The 23,069-nt window shown below is 38.0% G+C and overlaps 2 protein-coding genes across 2 annotated transcripts; both read right to left on the bottom strand.

Moving 5' to 3' along the window:
- Positions 1–1,720: 1,720 nt before the first annotated feature.
- On the bottom strand, positions 1,721–2,653 carry LOC122430696 (olfactory receptor 148-like). The gene has a single exon (XM_043451538.1). It carries the CDS (start codon positions 2,651–2,653, stop codon positions 1,721–1,723), a length of 933 nt encoding a protein of 310 aa, XP_043307473.1.
- Positions 2,654–14,554: 11,901 nt separating this feature from the next.
- Positions 14,555–15,490, bottom strand: LOC122431350 (olfactory receptor 10G9-like). Its single transcript, XM_043452639.1, has one exon. The coding sequence runs from the start codon at positions 15,488–15,490 to the stop codon at positions 14,555–14,557; it is 936 nt and encodes a 311-aa protein (XP_043308574.1).
- Between the last annotated feature and the right edge of the window lie 7,579 nt (positions 15,491–23,069).

Below are 23,069 nucleotides of genomic sequence, written 5' to 3'. Positions count from 1 at the left end.
CTGGGCCATGTCCTGTGGGTATAACAGTGAATAAGACAAACACGATAGAATTTTTCATAGCATAGAAAAAAAAATCTACTGAACAAGCTTAAGTGCTGATGTGATAAGTATCTGTCCATAATCCGTTTTCAGGCTTTATCAGATCTCATAGCTTGTGGGTTTTCCACCAATATCCAGCATTAATAAGACATCAAACTATAGTAGAATTGCTTAAATACAGCATATTGTCTAGGATACATCCCCAAAGCATAGGAATTTTTATTGTGTTGTTAGATTTTACTGGTATGGTTAGGAAGGGCCTTGGAACTCTCACACTGCACATCAAACCATTGTCTATGTTTAAATGGGATTCATTTTGTCCTTTTTGTCTCATGCCTTTTGTAAAGGCAAGAGTGTATTTAATTCGGGGTTGTATTTTTTGTTTTGTTTTTGATGGTTTCAAGTAAAATGGAAACTTGGGGGAATAAAAATGGAATACAAAATAACCACAAATTAATAAAATGTCATAAAAGCTAAGGGCAGTAAATATTGCTCTCTCTTTCTCCTTAAATTCTGGAGAAAATTGAGAAATAATGATCAACTTGAGTGTTGTTGGAAGCCAACTTGGAAAAATGTCTTGGTGGGAGAACAAGATAATCCTGGTCATTTAACCCAGTAATCAGGACATCTCTTCAAACAACACTGAACAGGAAGCCTTTCCCAGCCCTTTCACACTAAAGAGTAATCTGGGATGTTGTCAGTATGATAGAGCAGGGAAAAAATGACAACAGGAGCTAAGAGGGCTTGAGCTAGACCTGGCTTTACTGTAATTAAATGTGTTATGAATGGCAAGATACTTATTTCTAGATCTCAGTGCCATCATATACAGAAGGATACAATGAGTTGTGGCACAGAATTAATGGAGATAAAAATAAAGTCAACATATAAACACAACCTATGTCCGTGCATATTTTACTAGTTATTTATTGAATGTTCTATGTGTATCATGAGCTCCAGAGAGAGGTAGTGAGGTTGAATAAATTGCCAAGCAGGTCCTTCAGGGCAGTCATGTGGTAGCGGGATTAAGAGTAAGAGCTATTTAATTAACAAGATCTGAGTGTGAGGTCTGATTTGCCACTTAATGTGCAAATTTGGCTCCATTATTTGAAGCTTCTAATCCTCACAGTTCTGTTTTTTTTCATTGAAACTCCTTTATGGGAATGATATGAAAATTACATAAGATGGTATCTGTGAAATATTCATCACAGATCATATTCTAGCAATTGTGATTAATACTATTGTTAGCAACATGGACAAACTGAAATATGTATAGGTAGAACCGAGGAATGATTACACTCTAAGTGAAGTAAGAAAAGCTAATTTGGCACAGAGATGGCTATTGAAGGATGATTTTTGGATTGCCATAGATCTTTACTATTTTCAATCAGGCAAAATTGGCTGTCTATTACAAGAAATCTGTCTCAAGCTTCTTGCAATTTCCTTTGGATTCCTTCCCCAGGATTAATGCACTGAGAATAGTATGAATTATGAAGTTACTTATGGGGCCTCAGGGTTTATAATTATGCACAAAAATAGAAAATCATATTAGGCAAACTTAATGCTTTAGAGAAAGCATTTTCCATTGATATTATTTGATTATTTATCTGATTACTTATTTGATTGAGTAGGTAGGTGATGTTAAGAGTAAATACATTTTAAAATCCATTGTAAAACCTTTAATTTATTGCAGGACAGTAAATACTACATTGTGGCAAATCCTTTTTAGGGAACTTTTCACCTCTTTGTTCCTTAAGGAATAGATTAATGAGTTCAGCATGGGTGAGACAGTATTATTTAATAGTTGCACTGTGGCGTCTAGCAAGGGATTGGGTGTGCAATGCAGATAGACAATGATTATAGGTCCAAAGGCACAGAGAATGGCAATGAGGTGGGCACTGCAGGTAGAGAAAGCTTTCTGCCTGCCCTCGGCTGAATGGATCCTCAAAATGGCAATCCCAATGCATGTGTAGGAGGCACAAATACTCAACCAAAGCATTAAAGCCAGAAAGCCAATACTAGTGGAAGCTACTCCCTGGACAGAGGAGCTGTCAGCACAAGCCAGGGGTAGGACAGCAGGAATGTCACAGAAGAAGTGGTCCACCCGATTGGGGCCACAGTAGGGTAGCTGAAAGGTAAAGGATGTCAGGACGGTGGCCTGAAGACAACCCACCAACCAGGCTGCCACGACCAAACCAACACAGACTCCAGGTCTCATGATGAGCTTATACCTCAGTGGGTGACAGATGGCAACAAAACGATCATAAGCCATCACAGAATAGAGGCAGCCTTCCGTAGAACCCAGGAAATGATAGAAGAAGAGCTGAACAGCACATCCCTTATAAGAAATGGCTCGGCTCTGGCCAGAAAAACAGACTAGCATCTTGGGACAGAGTACAGAGGGGAACAGCATGTCCATAATCGACAGGAGTCCCAAGAAGAAGTACATGGGAGTGTGAAGGGTCGAGGAGGAGACAATTCCTAGAAGGATGAGCAAATTTCCTAGCAGAGTCAAGGGGTAAATGAAGGAGAAGATGACAAGGAGCACAGTCTCCAGTCCCTCTGTCTGAGGTATTCCCAGTAGGATGAACTCATTCAGCTCTGTGTGGTTCCTCATGTTCCTGGGAGGAAGGTCTAGGGGAGACAAAAGACAGGAAAGCATGAATGTGGAGGCTGATTGTGACAGACACAATACTGATACATTCATCATCACTAATCTTTGTTTACACATAAAGATGATGTTGAAATTAAGAATCAGAAATTCTGGGAATAATATTTAGGGGCTAGCAAAGCAGATGTATATCACATTCCTTTATGAATAGGGATTCCAAGCAATATGAAACTTTAACAAAGTGAAATACTGGATGTACTAGGAGAACAAAGGCATCAATACTGAGCAGATGAGCATAGTTTGAAATAAGTCCACAACCAATTATACAACAACAACAAAAATGTCCTAAATTTAAGATCAACCTGAAAACATGTGGAAGCCCGCCCCTCCTGACTCCTTTACAGAACTACAGTTACTCAAATACGTGTTCAAACACCCTAAATATTCATCAAAGGTCAATTTGGGCACCCATACCTCTGTTGAGAAGAATGGTCTGTGATACAGTTTAAGGAGCAGTAAGATTTGGGTGTATGATATCATTCTAATTGGATATATTTCTTAGTCTGAACATGGGGTCTCAAAGAGCCAGACACAACTGAGTGACTGAACTGAACTGAAGGTTATTTGCCTGAAAAGAAATTAACAGTGACGAGTTTGATTATTATCCTTGTGTTTAGTTTGTTTATAGAGATTAGTAGATGTTTAGAGACTGTGTAGATGATAGGTTTTAGTGAAGTCATCATATATAAAGATGAATTTTGGGAATATTTGATGTTTGCTAACTACTGAAATTTTGAAATCCAAAGTATTTCAATTCTGCAGACTTTTCTGTGTCTTCTGATTGCTTTAAATTCTAATTTTAATTTTATTGTGGTAATAAAACTTCACATGAGACCTACTCTCTAAACAGATTTTTAAGTGTACAGATAATATTAACTATGAACACGATGTTTTACAGCATTAGTGAAACTTTACACCTATTCATTAGCAATTTCTCATTTCCTGTTGTCTCCTACCCTGGTAGCCATCATTCAGTGTTTTGCTTTTAAGAGTATAATTGTTTTATTTTAACGGAAAAACTCATTATGTCGAGAACAGGAAAGGGCCAGTAGGGAGTGCTGTGGTCAGCTGTCTGCTACAATGGTTGAGCTCCTGAATTTCTCAAGAAGAGATGCCATGATACTATGCATAAAATAGATAACTAATGAAAACCTACCCTATAGCACAGGGAACTCTACTCAATGCTTCTTGGTGACCTAAATGGGAAATAAATCCAAAAAAAAGAGTAGACTTATGTAGCTAATTAACTTTCCTACAGTGTAGAAACTAACACAATATTGTAAAGCAACTATACTCCAATAAATTAACTTTAAAAAAGAAGAGAGATGTCTTTTTCACTTACACTTTTTACCATTATAATTTGCTTTTTTGAGATGCAAAATGCAATTTAAAATGTCCAATTATAATGGTTAGAACTTCTAATTATAATTCCTGGTCAAATTCTCTGATTTTCTTTTATAATTGATATTATTAATAGTTATTGATTGATAATTTTGTCTTCTAAAAAACCTGAAAAATGGTAAGATAATGCTCTCCATGTACTCAAGTTGTTTATAATCTTGGAATCTCAATTTCTCATCTTTATATAAGCAGAAAGTGTTCCCTGCACCAGTAGTCTCAACCTTAACCAATCAGTTAAGTATATTATTCCAAGCAGGACACTTTTGAGAGTCAAAGAAAGCGTTATTAATAATTAAGGCAGGATAAGAGGGGTAAAATAGGAACATTTCTGTTCAATCATTGAATAGTCTCCTTTCCCTCATGTGTGTCCTACAGATCTTTATTTTAATGTTCTGATATAATCATGCCCCTTGAAGATATGGGATATTCTTATAATTGTGCTGGGTAAATAGAGGGTACCCACTGAATTTTTTTTTTCTGATTAACTGAGATAATATTTACCTTCCAGAATTGCTGTAAAGATTAAATGTGATGATACTCAGGAAAGATTTTGATACACCGTAAGATGCTGTATAATGGTTCATTATCATTGTATTTTCTATAGAGATAGCCATGCTAAAGAATTTGAGAAAGAGTTACCTGTGTGAAGATCAGAATTAGTATCCTAAGCCTGAATGAAGTCACCAGGAGAGACAGGGTAAATTATGGACAAAGAAGGAATGAGAGACCGAACTTTGAAAATACTATATTTTAGGAAAAGGAGAAGAAAAGGGAGCCATATAATAAGAAATATATACATTTGTCATATGATTTGGAAGAGGTCAGAGGGATGTCTTTTGCATACTATTTATCATGAAAATTATTATTTTCTCCATGTCTTAGAATTTTCCCCATTGTCAGGGAGAATATGCAACTAATTTTTACACTTAAACAAGTGTGTGGTTCTTTAAAAGTGACAGATGCTGAATTAATGATTAAGGAACAACAAATGAAATAATAGATGAATGTATTTCTGCATGCTATTTTGTGGGGTGAATGGAGGAAAGGACTCTAACCATTGCACAAAATGGGAAGGAAGCTCTTAGGCATGATTGCTTCCAACAATGCTAGTCAGGAGTCTATAGTGGAGTAAAAGTAAAAATTAAAGAAGATGGGAAAATGCTCTGAGCAGTGACATGGCTCAGTTAAGGAAAACAAATGTTTTTCCTACCTTTAAGTTCAGTTTCTTCTATAGACTTGTGGGACTCAGCATTCTGAACATCTCTCTTCCCTGGGTGCCACAGAAATGGATTTGGGCTCTCTAAGTGTAGACCCCCAAATGGTCTTTTCCATTCAGGATTACAGAGAGAGAGGATAGTATATGTATATGTCTGATGGCTTGCCCATCATCTAGGGTGATTTCTTCAGAGTTAGCAGAAGTAAGATCTCCTACGTTCATAGGGTTTTAAATGATCTCTTACTCCCTCTGGAACCCCATCCATGATACATCCAAGGACTCAGGGGCAGGAGCCCTTGAGCACAGGGAGCAATCAAATGCTGGATGCTGAGAGAGCTCGTGACTGAGGAAAGACTACACAGTAATCAAGATAATCCTCAAGCAATTAGGAATCAAGGGAGTTGTGGATCCCTTGTGGCCACCCTAATTTTCTATTCCGGGTAGACATTCAAAAGCCCTCTTTGTTCTTCATAGACTTCACAGATTTGACTTCCTTCTCTGTCATTTGTTGAGTCTCTACCTATTCCCTTATTTTTTTATGGCTGTAGGAGAAATTGTAACACAATGAAAAGATCATTCACCTTGGAAGTTTCTGGGGTAAAGAACAAGTCTGTTTCTCATTAGCTGTAAGTCCTTGAGCAAGCCAGTGCTCTTCTCTGAACCATAATATCAGTCAGTCGGTCAGTTCAGTCGCTCAGTCATGTCCAACTCTGCGACCCCATGAATATAATATAGTCCTTCACAAATTGGAGTTATTTCACAGGGAAACTGGAGATTAAATGAGATAATGCATGTAAACTTCCTGGCACATACTACTTAATTATTTGTATTGAAATTGGATGGAACATAGACTTGTAGTCATTGTTAGAATCTTTTTTTGTTCTTTTACTCCTTCTCTTCTTAAGATGAGTTTTTTCATTGTTTTGTTTTGTTTTGTTTTTCAGTTTAGTCAGTTTGGTTTCATTTCTTTTATCAACTGGTAATTATAGTGTGGGGCTTCCCTGGTGGCTCAGACAGTGAAGAATCGGACTGCAATGCAGGAGATCTGGGTTTGATTCCTGGATTGGGAAGATCCCCTGGAGCAGGGAATGGCTACCCACTCCAGTATTCTTGCCTGGAGCATTCCATGGACGGAGGAGACTGATGGGCTACAGTCCATGGGGTCGCAAAGAGTTTAACACTACTGAACAACTAACACTTTCGCTATAACTATAACAAAAGAGATAGTGAGAAGCCAAACCAAAATGAAACAAAACAAAAGAAAATAAAAGGTATAGAGTTACCAAAAAAAAAAAAAAGGAATATCAGAATGTTTTTCCTAATAATGGATTGTTTTCTATGAAATCTAAATAAGATTTTCCAGGTTCTCAGGATTCTACAAGCCAATCCAAGAAAGGGAAAGTGGAACTAACATTTAAAGAGAGCCCACTTGTGAAAAAGGTCTTTTAAAATCGTATTTTATTTACTTCTTACAACATCCACACAGGGTAGCTATTATTAGTCCACTTTATAAATGATGACATGGTCATCAGAGAGAGTAATTTTTCCCAAGATTACACAATGTTGAGTAGGAGAGGTAGGAATTGAGCCACAAATTTTTTAATCTAAAGCTCACAGACTTAATTCTGGGGACAGAGCCAAGTTGATACTAAAACATCAGAATCTGGTTCCTAGTTTTCTCTCCAACTTTGACCCTCTGGATCAGCAAGGTATACCCTTTCCTAGTCCTCAGAGAGTAAGACCCTTGAGCTTTACCCTGCCCATCTCCTTTCACAGCTTTTTATGACTCTGTTTTGCCCAAAACACATTTGCTTGTAGTTGATGATGACTGTCACTCTTAAGCAATGATTAGTATCTTCTAAGGAATTTCTGACAAGCAATTAAATGTCTTTATGATGACACCTATTATTCTTGTCTGAAATTAAAACTCTCTGTCTTATTAAGTAGAATACATAGCACTGATTTATAATAAGAGCTCATGTAGAGTAGTAGCTAGATATGTATTTTTTAATTCATCCTATCTACTATCCATCCACCCATGATACATTTCTTCTGAACCCAGTTTTCATGTGATCTCTCCAAATATAAACTTTATGAATTACTAGTAATTATGTAAAAATGATGCTTATTATTTGTGACTTTCATCACAGATAGCTGACATAATAAAAGCTTATAAGACTGTGTATCTTTTTAAGCATTTGTCCATTAAATATTTTTGAAATCTATTTAATAATATCTATAGTCGATAACCGACTTAGTGACTAAACAACAACAATAGCATGGCTTCCCAGGTGGCGCTAGTGGTAAAGAATTGGCCTACCAGTGCAAGAGATGTGAGAGACATGGGTTCAATCCCTGCGTCGGGAAGATCCCCTGGAGAAGGGCACTTTCTCACTCCAGGATTCTTGCCTGGAAAATTCCATGCACAAAGGAGCCTGGCAGGCTATAGTCCATGGGGTAGCAAAGAATCAACATGACTGAGCATGCACACACACACACACATAGTAGAAAACAGACTTCGTGACTAAACAGCAACAACATAACAGATAACAATCAAAGGGCCTAACAGTATGCAGAAATTGGGATACATGTGTATTTATTCTTGGGGCTTCCCAGCTGGTGCTGGTGGTAAGCAATCCACCTGCTAATAATGCAGGAGACAGAAGAGAAGCTGGTTAGATCCCTGGGTCAGGAAGACCTCCTGGAGGAGACCATGGCAGCCCACTCCAGCATCCTTGCCTGGAGAATCCCATGGACAGAAGAGCCTGGCGGGCTACAGTTCATAGGGTCCCAAAGAGTTGGACACAACTAAAGCCACTTAGCATGCACACATGTGTATTTATTCTTAATTAACATCTTGGGCACTTATTTACTGATAGGTTTTCAAGTTTTAAAAACACATAAAGTTGGATGCATGAGACAAGTGCTCAGGGCTGGTGCACTGGGAAGACCCAGAGGGATGGGGTGGGGAGGGAGGCAGGAGGGGGGAACGGGATGGGGAACACATGTAAATCCATGGCTGATTCATGTCAATGTATGGCAAAAACCACTACAATACTGTAAAGTAATTAGCCTCCAACTAATAAAAATAAATGAAAAAATAAAATAAAAACACATAAAGGGCAGGAAGAGAAATCATGATGGCAGAGTAGTATGACTTGGAGCTCACAACCCCCACAAACACATCAAAAATACACCTACATACAGAGCAATTCTCACTGAAAACTAACTGGAAACTGTCATGAGGATTTCTGCACAATGAAGGATATGAGAAAGGTGAAGTAAAGTGGCTCAGTCATGTCTGACTCTTTGCGACCCCAAGGACTGTAGCCCACCAGGCTCCTCTGTCCATGGGATTCTCCAGGAAAGAATACTGGAGTGGGTTGCCATTTCCTTCTCCAGGGAATCTTCCCAACCCAGGGATTGAACCCAGGTCTCCCACATTGCAGGCAGGCACTTTAACCTCTGAGCCACCAGGGAAGCCCTAAACTGTACGTTGCCCCCTCTGAGGTTCGAAATCAGGACCTGCAGATTATGAGACTGACGCGCTGCCTACTGTGCTAAGGAGGCAACAATAAGAAAGGTACACACTTAAAAAGACTTTAAAGTCCCATTAGTGTTACTTTATTTATCATTAGCAGAATCATTCATCTTTTCCAAGTAGAAAAAAAAAAGCCAAAGCTCATAACAACAATTAAAAAAAGAGATGAATATATTTCTTAATTTATTCTTAATTAGGAATAGGAAAAGGAAATAGTGAAAGTGGTATGAAATAAAGAAGACATATTTTTTAACATTTTTTTAATTTTTAAATTTAAATTATTTATTTATTATGCTTTACAACATTGTATTGGTTTTGCCATACATTGACTTGAATCCACCATGGGTGTACATGTGTTCCCCATCCTGAACCCCCCTCCCAGCTCCCTCCCCATCCCATCTCTCTGGGTCATCCCTGTGCACCAGTCCCGAGCATCCTGTATCGTGCATCAAACCTGGATTGGTGATTCATTTCACATATGATAATTTACATGTTTCAATGCTGTTCTCCCATATCTTCCCACCCTCGCCGTCTCCCACAGAGTTCAAAAGACTGTTCAATACATCTGTGTCTCTCTTGCTGTCTCGCATACAGGGTTATGGTACCCTCTTTCTAAATTCCGTATATATACATTAGTAAAAATTGAAAAATACTTGATAGAAAACTCAAATTTCCTTCCCCATGATGAGAAAGAAATAGAATGAGAAAGTTACCAATAAAAATATTGTAAATAAACACACAGAAACCCTTCTCCTATGACTACTTGCACCCTGATTCTAATCAATACTTTCCAACTGGGTCCTTAAATGTATTATTTCATTAACTGAGGTCATCAAGTCCTTCTCATCATAGGGAAGAGTGGGGCCTATTCAATTAGAGGGTATGAGTTTCAGTCCTACCCCCATGTTTACTAACTTGGACATGGCACTTACTCTCTATGCCTCAGGTTTATAATTTCTAAAATAGTGATGATAATAATAGCATCTCTTTCATTGGGTTGTCTTGATGATTAAATGGAAAAAAACACCTAAAATGGTTAGAACAGTATATGGCACGTGGTATATAACCAATAAAGTCAGTTGACATCATAAATGTTCTCAAAACTTTCCGCAAGTCCCCCATCATAACACTCGCCAGACATATTCCCCTTTAATTCCTGTGTCCCCCTATACACTGTAAACTCTATAAAGACTAACATTTCTTCTGTCTTCTCTGCCACTTCTCTTGTAGTGCTGTGAATACTGCAGGGTACACAGAGGGCACTCTATAAATAACTCTGTAAGTTACATTGTACTCTGGTAAAAGCCTTCCAAATGTTTCTCACCTTTCTCAGATGCTCAGCATTAGCGTCAACAGACACTCTGACTCCCATTCCTTTTCCCTCAGCCACCACGCAAGTTCAGAGCCTTTTAGGTTTTTAATGAACTGTATGCTGAAATGTAATGATGACAGTTATTCTTCTAGCATTTCCCATATACTCCCTCTTATTTGGCCATACATATAGCTGGAGAATATGTTCTGAAAGCATGCATCTGCCCCTTTCTAATTTAAAAATTTTCAGTGATCTTCAGTTACCCAATGAGCTACTGAAACATTGTGATGAAAGTACACTGGAACATTGTAATAAAAATACAGCTATCAAAACTATGGTTAAGTTTTGGGTAAAATTAAAGAAAAAGTCAAGTGAAATTCTATACTTAATCCAGAGGGTTTCCTTATTAGTTAGACAGTGCCAGGTTCTTCAGATGTTTCCACTGCTCAATATAAGGAGTGCCTCCAAAAGACATGGAGAAGGGAAAAGAACAGCACGCAGAATGAGAGAAACATGCAAATCATCTATTTGATAAGACCTAGTGTCCAACATCGCTGCAGGTGGTGACTGCAGCCATGAAATTAAAAGACGCTTACTCCTTGGGAGGAAAGTTATGACCAACCTAGACAGCATATTAAAAAGCAGAGACATTACTTGGTCAACAAAGGTCCGTCTAGTCAAGGCTATGGTTTTTCCAGTGGTCATGTATGGATGTGAGAGCTGGACTCTAAAGAAAGCTGAGGGCCGAAGAATTGATGCTTTTGAACTGTGGTGTTGGAGAAGACTCTTGAGAGTCCCTTGGACTGCAAGGAGATCCAACCAGTCCATCCTAAAGGAGATCGGTCCTGAATATTCATTGGAAGGACTGATGCTGAAGCTGAAATTCCAATACTTTGGCCACCTGATGCGAAGAGCTGACTCATTTGAAAAGACCCTGAAGCTGGGAAAGATTGAAGGCAGGAGGAGAAGGGGATGACAGAGGATGAGATGGTTGGGTGGCATCACAGATCAACGGACATGGGTTTGGGTGGACTCCGGGTGTTGGTGATGGAGAGGGAGGCCTGGCGAGCTGCAGTTCACGGGGTCACAAAGAGTCAGACACGACTGAGCAACTGAACTGAACTGAAGTGAACTAGTATCCAAAATACGTAAAAAACCTCCACTCAACAGTAAACAAAGGAAATAATCCAAAGAATACATAGCTCAGTGAGATAAGGTACAGAGTCCAGAAATAGATTTGCATTTATTGGAACAATAATTTTTAAAAAATACAAAGGCAATTTAATGAAGAAATGATGGGCTTTACAATGTGGTAGGAATACTTAGATATCCATATCAAAAACAAACAAATACACAAACAAAATAGAGACTCAATCTGTACCTCACATTAACAAAAACTGTCACAAAATGAATCATAGATATTAATGTAAAACATGAAACTTAAGAATTTTTAAATATAAAAAAGATTGTTAGCCTCCAACTAAAAAAAAAAAAAAGATTGTGACAGAGTGTCTATTGACAGATGAATGGATAAATATTGGCGTCTATGGGTGCTAAATTGCTTCAGTCTTGCCTGACTCTTTACTACCCCATGGACTGTAGCCCATCAGGCTTCTCTGTCCATGGGATTCTCCAGGCAAGAATACTGGAGTGTGTTGCCACGTCTTCCTCTAGAGGAGCATCCTGACCCAGGAGTTGAACCTACATCTCTTATGTCTCCTGCACTGGAAGGCAAGTTCTTTACCACTAGAGCCACCTGGGAAACATATACATATATGTTTATATATATATATATATATATAATAATATATATATATACATGCCACAATGGAATATTGCTCAGCCATAAAAAATAAAATCTTGCCACTTATGATATAAATGGATCTAGGTGAAATGAGTCAGAAAGAGAAAGGCAGATACTGCATGATCTCACCAACTTGTGACCTCTAAAAAACAGATAAAACAAAAACCAGACTCACAGACACAGAGAAAAAGTGGGTAGTTGCCAAAGGGGATGGTGCTGAGGGAAGAGAGAAATAGGTGAAGGGAATTAAGAAATACAAATGTCCAGTTGCAAAATTAAAAAGTCATGGAAATATACAGCATAAGGAAAATGGTCAATAATATTATAATAACTTTGTATGGAGACAGATAGGTACCACATTTACCATGGTGACAGTTCATAAAGTAACTAAATATTAAATTACTGTGTTGCACACCTGAAAATAACATAGTACATCAAGTATATGCCAACAAAACAAAACAGCAACAAAAAGAAAATTTTGAAAGAAACCAAGAGCAAAGGATATTTTATCTACAGGGAACAGAGATAAGAATTACAGAGAAACTCTCATTGGAAACTGGGCAATCAAAAAAGAGTGGAGTAAAAAATTTAAAGTGTTGAAATACAAAAATCACCAGCTTAGAATTTTAAATCCAATAATGTTATCCTTCAAATTGAAGGTAAAATGATGACATTCTCAAATAAACAAAATCTGAGAGAATCTGTTGCCTGAGGCCTGCCTTGCAAAAGATATTAAAAGTAGTTCTTTAGGCAAAAGAAAAATAATCTAGGTCAGATGCTTGAATTGACATTTTAAGAAAACATCAGAGAAAGAATAAATATTAGTAAAATATTATTTTTCTTATTTTTAATTTATCTAAACCATAACTGTGAATTTAAAATAATAAGAGTAATACTATAAAACAATTAGAGGAAAAAGTAGTCAGAAGACACTTTGACATAAATTACAGCAAGATCTTTTTTGATCCACCTACTAAAATAATGAAGAATAAAAAAAGGGACCTAATTAAACTTAGGAGATTTTGCACAACAAAGGGATTCATAAACAAAAAGAAAATACAACCCTCAGAATGGGGAAAAAAGTGTGTAAATGAAGCAATCGAAAAAGGTTTAATCTCCAAAATATGCAAACAGCTCGTGCAGCTCTATGTCAAAACAAAAACAAAAACTGAACAACAAAATCAAAAAATGGGCAGAAGATCTAAATACACATTCCTCCAAAGAAGACATGCAGATGGCCACAAAGTACATGCAAAGATGTTCAATATCACCGATAATTAGAGAAATACAAATCAAAATTACATTGAGATATCACCTCACACCAGTCAGAATGATCATCATCAAAAAATCTACGAACAACAAATGCTGGAGAGGGTGTAAAGAAAAGGGAACCCCCTACACGGTTGGTGTGAATGTAAATTTGTGCAGCCTCTATGGAGAACAGTATGTAGGTTCCTTAAGAAACTAAAAGTAGAGCTACCATATGATCCAGCAATCTCATTCCTGGGCATATATCTGGAGAAAACCCTAATTTGAAAAGATACATGCACACCAATGTTTGCTGTAACACAATTTACAACAGCCGAGATATGGAAGCAACCTAAATGTCACTCAGAGAACTCAAAAAGGGTCTCTGAGACAATCTAAAAGGGTGAGATGGGGAGGGAGACAGAAGGGAGGTTTGAGAGGGAGGGGACATGGGTGTACTTACGGCTGATTCTTACTGAGTTTGACAGAAAACAACAAAATTCTGTAAAGCAATTATCCTTCAATTAAATAAAGTAATCAATTTTTTAAAAGGACACTGTGGTACATATATACAATGGAATATTACTCAACCATTAAAAAGAATGAAATAATGTCATTTGTAACAACATGGATGGGCCCAGATATTATCATATCAAATAAGTCAGACGAAGAAAGACAAATATCAAATGATATGACTCATTTTAAAATCTAATTTTTAAAATGATATAAAGGAATTTATTTACAAAACAGAAACAGACTCAGATTTCAAAAACAAACTTATGTTTACAAAAGGAGAAACATGGTGGGGGAGAAGGAGGAGAGGGAGGACCCTGAATTTAACACAAACACACACACACTACTATATATAAAATAGATAACTAACAAGGACCTACTATATAGCCCAGGGAACTCTATTCAATATTCTTTAATAACCTAAATGGGAAAAGAACCTGAAAAAGAATGAATGTATGTATATGTATAGCTGTACACCAAAAACTAACACATTTTAGATAAACTATACCTAAAAATAATGGCAAATCTTCAATTAAAAAAAAAAGATTAAACCAAATTATATTGTAAGGAGCTATGTGGTTTAAGATAATATATGTTTTTGTTTTACTAAATTAATAAACTGGAAAATCATGTTTAAAAATATAATATAGTTTTTATAATAAAATTCTTCAGAAACATTAGTTAAACAAATATTCCACAGCAGCAGGTTTGGATAAAGTTAAACACCGAGAAATATAAATGTAACACATTTCTTATTGATCACTAAATTATATTACTAACTTTGTTAAATGAGTGTATCTTCATTACAGAGATTATTTGCTCTGTGAATGCCCTACTTTATCTTTAAGTGTCAACAGAGCCTTCTTCACTTCCTTGTTCCTCAGGGTGTAGACCACAGGGTTCAGAAGAGGTGTCAGCACAGTGTAGAAAACAGCCACAATCCTGTCCATAGCCTCCTTGGAGCCTGGTCTCAGGTAAATGAAAACACCAGGGCCAAAGAAGCACAGTACCACAGTGCAGTGGGAGGCACAGGTCTGGAAGGCTCTCCATCGCCCCTCTGAGGTGCAGATCTTCAGGATGGAATGGACGATGGACACATAGGACAGCACTATCAGGAGAAAACAGCCTGAGGCCACCACCCCAATGTTGACAAAGATCACCAACTCGTTGGCAGAGGTGTCTGCACAAGCCAGTTTGAGGATGGGCGGTGCATCACAGAAGTAATGCTGGATCTGGTTCGGTCCACAGAAGGGCAAACGGAACGTCAGTGTGGTCTGGGCAGCAGAGTGCAGAGAACCACTGAGCCACGTGGTTGTGGCCAGGATGGCACACGTCCTCCCACTCATCATGCTGGCATACCTGAGGGGGTAACTGATGGCCAGGAAGCGGTCATAGGACATGACGGTGTAGAGGAAGCACTCGGTGCTGCCCAGGAAGTGGAAGGAGTAGAGCTGGGCCACACAGCTGGGAAAGGAGATAGCACTGCCTTCTGGGGACACCAGGGTCATCAGCATTTTGGGCACAGTGACCGTGGAGAACCACAAGTCAATGAAGGACAGGTTGCTCAGGAAGTAGTACATGGGGGTGTGCAGGCGGGGATCCACTGTGATCACCAGCAGGATGAGAAGGTTCCCCACCACAGTGAGGACATAGATCACCAGGAAGATTCCAAAGAGGAGCGTGTCCAGCTCTGGTGTGTGGGCAAGGCCCGAGAGGATGAACATTGTCACTACACTCGTGTTTGTCATTTCTCCATACTTTTGCTCTCTCTCTCTCTCTCTCTGTGTGAACATCAAGAGCACCCAACATTTTATTGAGAACTGAGAACTGCTTTATACAAGGTAGGTAATTCTAGAGTCATACTCAACTTTGCTTACCACAAACCTCCCTTGAAAAAGGAGATAGAATGATTTCATCTCTCTGTTATATCCCTCTCATTCTCTCTCTCTCTGTCACACACACACACAAACACACACACCATACACATAGGCATACACAGATGTGCAAAAGGGAGAAAGCCACAAAAATTTCTATTGATATATCATGAGCACTACAAAACAAGCGAAATTTTCTATTTTATACTTTCTCTGGATCATGTTAGCTTGTTGTATGCTCCAGGTCTCACAATGTTGAAATCAAAGTTTCAGGTTGGTCTCTCATCTCATCCAAAGTCAGGATCACCAGCCTCACTGATGATGTCAGTGTGAAGTAAGATAATAAACAAAAAGTGTTTAGTAAAGTAATAACATTCATAGGTACTCAGTAAATGATATCAAATTATTTGTAGCTGTTGCCTTGTTTTTTTAAATGTAAAACTATAGCTATGGAGGGAGTGAGAGAGAGAGTAGAGAAAGAAGATAAATTCTCATTGTGCTGTAGAGACTTCTCAATTTCAAAGCTACAATTTTGATGAAAATTTCATCACTGGTATTGGTACTGGTGTCTCACTAACTATCACTTATTGTTTATATAGGAAATAAAGTCAGAGCAGGTTAAGAATCTCTAAACTTCATACAGAATCCTGACAATCTCTCTTGTGATCCAGAAAATATCAACCATCACAACACAGCTAGCTTCAAACTTGTCTTATTTTATGCAGTCACTTAGGAAGCTATGAAAATATAAACTTCATATGTGTTCTCCCAACCACAATCCACCAGGAAGCAGCTGGATTCTCACATATAGATTTCTATCCTAAACATTTAAATATAATATTTTCTCTTATCAGCTTTATTAGAGATGATATCCTCCCCCAATCTTCCATTGCTTATACTCATAAACCCAGGCAATGACCTCAAAACAGAAGACAACCCTATGAAGCATATGATTCTTATGTAAAATCTACTACCTGTAACAAGAAAGAATCAATATAAGAGATAAGGATCTATGTTAACATAATATGAAGAAATATTGGAAAAATAACACCAGAAAGAAGAAAGAGATCGAGCCAAAGCAAAAACAATAGCCAGTTGTGGATGTGACTGGTGATGGAAGCAAAGTCTTATGCTGTAAAGAACAATATTGAATAGGAACCTGGAATGTTATGTCCATGATCAAGGCAAATTGGAAGTGGTCAAATAGGAGATGGCAAGAGTGAACATCAACATTTTAGGAATCAGTGAATTAAATGGACTGGAACTGGTGAATTTAACTCAGATGATCATTATATTACTACTGTGGGTGAGAATTCCTTAGAAGAAATGGAGTAGCCATCATAGTCAAAAGAGTCTGAAATGCAGCACTTGGGTGCAGTCTCAAAAATGACAGAATGATCTCTGTTCAATTCCAAGGCAAACCATTCAATATCACAGTAATCCAACTCTATGCCCCAACCAGTAATGGTGAAGAAGCTGAAGTTCAACAGTTCTATCAAGACCTACAAGACCTTCTATAACTAACACCCAAAAAAGATGTCCTATTCATTATAGGGGTCTGGAATGTAAAAGTATGGAGTCAAGAGATACCTGGAGTAACAGGCAAATTTGGCCTTGGAGTTCAAAATGAAGCAGGGAAAGGCTAACAGAGTTTTACCAAAGGAACACACTGGTCATAACAAACACCCTCTTCCAACAACACAAGAAAAACTCTACACATGGACATCACCAGATAGTCAACACCAAAATCAGAGTAATTATATTCTTTGCAGCCAAAGATAGAGAAGCTCTATATAGTCAGCAAAAACAAAATTGGGAGCTGACTGTGGCTCAGATCATGAACTCCTTATTGCCAAATTCAGACTTAAATTGAGGGAAGTATGGAAAACCACTAGACAATACAGGTATGACCTAAATCAAATTGCTTATGATTATACAGTGGAAGTGACAAATAGATTCGAGGGATTAAATCAGATAGATGGCCTGAAGAACTATAGACAGAGGTTCCTGACATTGTACAGCAGGCAATGATCATGGCCATCCCTAAGAAAAAGAAACGCAAAAAGGAAAAATTGTTGTCTGAGGAGGCCTTACAAATATCTGGGAAAAGAAGAGAAGCTAAAGGCAAAGGAGAAATGGAAAGATATACCCATTTGAATGCAGAGTTCCAAAGAATATCATGGAGAGATAAGAAAGCCTTCCTCAGTGATCAATGCAAAGAAATAGAGGAAAACAATAGAATGGGAAAGACTAGAGATCTCTTCAAGAATATTAGTGACACAAAGGGAACATTTCATGCAAAGATGGGCACAATAAAGGAGAGAAATGGTATGGACCTAACAGAAGCAGAGGATATTAAGAAGAGGTGGCACAAATACACAAACTATACCAAAATGATCTTCATGACCCACATAACCACAATGGTGTGATCACTCACCCAGTGTCAGACTTTCTGGAATACGAAGTCAAGTGGGCCTTAGGAAGCATCACTATAAAAAACGATGGTGGACTTGAGGAAATTCAGTTGAGCTCTTTCAAATCTTAAAAGATGATGCTCTGAAAGTGCTGCACTCAACATGTCATCAAATTTGCCAAGCTCAGCAGTAGCTACAGGACTGGAAAAGATCAGTTTTCATTCCAATTCCAAAGAAAGGCAATGCCAAAGAATGTTCAAACTACCGCACAATTGCACTCATCTCACACGCTAGCAAAGTAGTGTTCAAAAATCTCCAAGCCAGCAACTAGATAAGGAAGAAATGAAGAACCCCAGGGTTAGTAGAAAGAAAGAAATCTTAAAAATTAGGGCAGAAATAAATGCAAAAGAAACAAAAGACACTATAGCAAAAATCAACAAAGCTAAAAGCTGGTTTTTTGAAAAGGTAAATAAAATTGACAAACCATTAGCAAGACTCATCAAGAAACAAAGGGAGAAGAACCAAATCAACAAAATTAGAAATGAAAATGGAGAGATCACAACAGACAACACTGAAATACAAAGGATCATAAGAGACTACTACCAGCAGCTATATGCCAATAAAATGGACAACTTGGAAGAAATGGAAAAATTCTTAGAAAGTATAACTTTCCAAAACTGAACCAGGAAGAAATAGAAGATCTTAACAGACCCATCACAAGCATGGAAGTAGAAACTGTAATCAGAAATCTTCCAGCAAACAAAAGCCCAGGACCAGACGGCTTCACAGCTGAATTCTACCAAAAAATTTAGAGAAGAGCTAACACCTATCTTACGCAAACTCTTCCAGAAAATTGCAGAAGGCAAACTCCCAAACTCATTCTATGAGGCTACCATCACCCTCATACCAAAACCAGACAAAGATACCATTAAAAAAAGAAAACTACAGGCCAATATCACTGATGAACGTAGATGCAAAAATCCTTAACAAAATTCTAGCAAACAGAATCCAACAATATATTAAAAAGATCATACATCATAACCAAGTGGGCTTTATCCCAGAACGCAAGGATTCTTTAATATCTGCAAATCAATCAATGTAATACACCACATTAACAAATTGAAAGATAAAAACCATATGAGCCTTCAGAATGGAAGAAAATAATAGCAAATGAAGAAACAAAGGATTAATCTCAAAAATATACAAGCAACACCTGAAGCTCAATTCCAGAAAAATAAATGACCCAATCAAAAAATGGGCCAAAGAACTATACAGACATTTCTCCAAAGAAGACATACAGATGGCTAACAAACACATGAAAAGATGCTCAACATCACTCATCACCAGAGAAATGAAAATCAAAACCACAATGAGGTACCATTACACACCAGACCGAATGGCTGCTATCCAAAAGTCTACAAACAATAAATGCTGGAGAGGGTGTGGAGAAAAGGGAACCCTCTTACACTGTTGGTGGGAACGCAAACTAGTACAGCCACTATGGAGAACAGTGTGGAGATTTCTTAAACAACTGGAAATAGAACTGCCATATGACCCAGAAATACCACTTCTGGGCATACACACTGAGGAAACCAGATCTGAAAGAGACACATGCACCCCAATGTTCATCACAGCACTGTTTATAATAGCCAGGACATGGAAGCAACCTAGATGCCCATCAGCAGACAAATGGATAAGGAAGCTATGGTACATATACATAATGGAATATTACTCAGCCATTAAAAAGAATTCATTTGAATCAGTTCTAGTGAGATGGATGAAACTGGAGCCCATTATACAGAGTGAAGTAAGCCAGAAAGATAAAGACCAATACAGTATACTAACGCATATATATGGAATTTTAAAAGATGGTAACGATAACCCTATATGTAAAACAGAAAAAGAGACACAGATGTACAGAACAGACTTTTGGACTCCGTGGGAGAAGGCAAGGGTGGGATGTTCTGAGAGAACAGCATTGAAACAAGTATACTATGAAGGATGAAACAGATCACCAGCCCAGGTTGGATGCCTGAGACGGGTGCTCAAGGCTGGTGCACTGGGAAAACCCAGAGGGCTGTGATGGGGAGGGAGGCAGGAGCAGGGATCAGAATGGGGAACACATGTAAATCCATGGCTGATTCATGTCAATGTATGGCAAAAACCACTACAAGATTGTAAAGTAATTAGCCTCCAACTAATAAAAATAAATGAAAAACTAAACAAAACAAAATTCTCCAAGCCAAGCTTCACCAGTATGTGAGTCATGAACTTCCAGATGTTCAAGCTAGATTTAGAAAAGGCAGCGGAACAATAGATCAAATTGCCAACAATGTTGGATCATCGAAAAAGCAAGAGAGTTCCAGAAGAACATCTACTTCTGCTTTATTGACTACACCAAAGCCTTTGACTGTGTGGATCACAAGAAACTATGGAAAATTCTTCAAGAGATGGGAATACCAGACCACCTTACCTGCCTCCTGAAAAATCTGTATGCAGGTCAGGAAGCAACAGTTAGAACTGTGCATGAAACAGCAGACTGGTTCCAGAGAGGGAAAGGAGTATGTCATGGTTGTATATTGTCAACCCGCTTATTTAACTTATATGCAGAGTATATCAAGCAAAATGCCAGGCTAGACAAAGCACAAGCTGGAATCAATATTGCTGGGAAAAATATCAATAACCTCAGATATGCAGATTATACCACCCTTACAGCATAAAGTGAAGAATTAAAGAGCCTCTTGATGAAAGTGAAACAGCAGAGTGAAAAAGCTGGCTTAAAACTCAACATTCAGAAAATTAAGACCATGTCATCTGGTACCATCACTTCATGGCAAATAGATGGGGAAGCAATGGAAACAGTGACAGACTTTATTTTCTTGGGCTCCAAAATCACTGCAAATGGTGATTGCAGCCATGAAATTAAAAGATGCTTGCTCCTTGGAAGATAAACTATGACCAACCTAGACAGCATATTAAAAAGCAGAGACATTACTTTGCCAACAAATGTCCATCTAGTCAAAGCTATGATTTTTCCAATAGTCATGTATGGATGTGAGACTTGGACTATAAAGAAAGCTGAGTGCTGAAGAATTGATGCTTTTGAACTGTGGTGTTGGAGAAGACTCTTGAGAGTCCCTTGGACTGCAAGGAGATCCCACCAGTCCATCCTAAAGGAAATCGGTCCTGAATATTCATTGGAAGGACTAATGCTGAAGCTGAAACGCCAAAACTTGGGCCCCTGATGTGAAGAACTGACCATTGGAGAGACCCTGATCCTGGGAAAGATTGAAGGCAGGAGGAGAAAGGGATGACGGAGGATGAAATGGTTGGATGGCATCACCAACTGGATGGACATGAGTTTGAGCAAGCTTTGGGAGTTTGTGAGGGACCGAGAAGCCTGGCATGCTGCAGTCACCTTGTGGTCACAAAAAGTCGGACACAACTGAGTGACTGATCTGAACTGAACTTACTATCAAGAAAAGCTGGAACTGTGTACAATGGAAAGTGAGGCAGAAATGATGTTTTTAGCTTAATCCAAAATATTGTTGAATTCAAGATTATTGCTATTTTTCAAGGAAAGATTCACCAATGTGAGAGAACTGAGGTTCTCTACTCTTAATAAAGCCCACACAGAATGGATACTATCTCCGGACAATCTGGCTTAAACTATATTCTTCAAATGAAAAAGTAAATAGCAGTGACAATTACCCTAATATCCTATGTGGGTGTCAGAACCAAAAAAAAAATGAAACAAATATATCTCTAAAATTTCTACTGTACCAGTGGGAGCCCATCGCCAGGATAAATCACATAGATCATATAAAGTATGAAGTTTTTCATCAGGTGAATTGCAAGGTAGCCTGAGACCTAAGGCTGCCTGTTATCAGTGAGAGGAAACAGGGTTTGACATGTCTGTTTATGCTGTAGCAACCTTGTCCCTTTTTGTAGGTCCCTATTACTAATTGTACTATAAAGATATGTATTTGTTGTATGTACATACATATATATGTGTATATATATGTGTGTGTGTAATTTGTGTGTGTGTATTATACATACAGAAAGAAAGAATAAAGAATAGAAACAGTGAAAGAGAGACAGTCAAGACTTGATAACCACAAGTGGTTATCAATGTCTTATCTAACAATGTTAGATAACAATATCTTATCTCTTAGTGGAAGCTTAAGAGGGAAAGCAAGTGGAAATGAGAGAAATTTACCTTTCTAAGAACTCACCTTCACTGCATGATTATTTCAACATAAAATTCATTTGTGTTTACCCTTCACCCTGGAGAATGTTGAACACTCAACATGCTATGTCGAAGCACTTATTTGCAAGTTACTACTCAAAGAGCTGGTGTACCTGTGATTGCTTGTTGAGAAACAGTGGTTCATTTCTGTTCAAGGACCCAATCAACTTAAGGGCAGAGAATGAAGCTCACATAGCTGGAAATGTAGAATGTAACTTGATTTGCTTTCTCAGGGAATAGGATTACTCTTGGGTGTTCAGGCTCCCTAAACGAACAGAAAAACAACAGAAAGGGACTAGTGAAAGATTTTTAATAATTACCTATATGTTTTCCTATGTATTTGTTAACTGAACACTCCTGAGAGGAGTTCATGATTTTCTGGAGCTAGCACTTATGCCTAAGAGGAAAGAAGGACTCAGTTACCCTATTTCCTTATCGGTGATACAGATAAACTCACAACTGTTTATTCTAAGCATAAACTCACCCAGAACCCATAAATGATCATCTCACTTTTTCCCCTTTTATTTGCCATGAAGTGATGGGCCCAATGCCATGATCTTAGTGTCTTGAATATTGAGCTTTAAGGCAGATTTTCCACTCTCAGTCATCCCTATTCATTATGGAGTTGAGCCAGATTCTTTGTTAACTATTACTTCTATAATTTAGGATCCTTTTCAAGCACTAATAAACTCAGAGAATACAGCTTCAAGGAACCAATCATACATGTCATGTTATTACAAACAATATTTTAAAATATCAGGTTAACAGAGGAACAACACCATAATAATGT

This window comes from Cervus canadensis, chromosome 29 (genome assembly GCF_019320065.1).
Source record: "Cervus canadensis isolate Bull #8, Minnesota chromosome 29, ASM1932006v1, whole genome shotgun sequence".
Lineage (NCBI taxonomy): Eukaryota > Metazoa > Chordata > Mammalia > Artiodactyla > Cervidae > Cervus > Cervus canadensis.
The sequence above is the reverse complement of the archived record's forward strand: the minus strand, read 5'-3'. Positions and strand labels throughout refer to the sequence as shown.

What these genes read in the sequence shown, in the direction of transcription:
- LOC122430696 (XM_043451538.1), bottom strand. Translation starts at nt 2,653, where the DNA reads ATGAGGAACCACACAGAGCTGAATGAGTTCATCCTACTGGGAATACCT.
- LOC122431350 (XM_043452639.1), bottom strand. Translation starts at nt 15,490, where the DNA reads ATGACAAACACGAGTGTAGTGACAATGTTCATCCTCTCGGGCCTTGCC.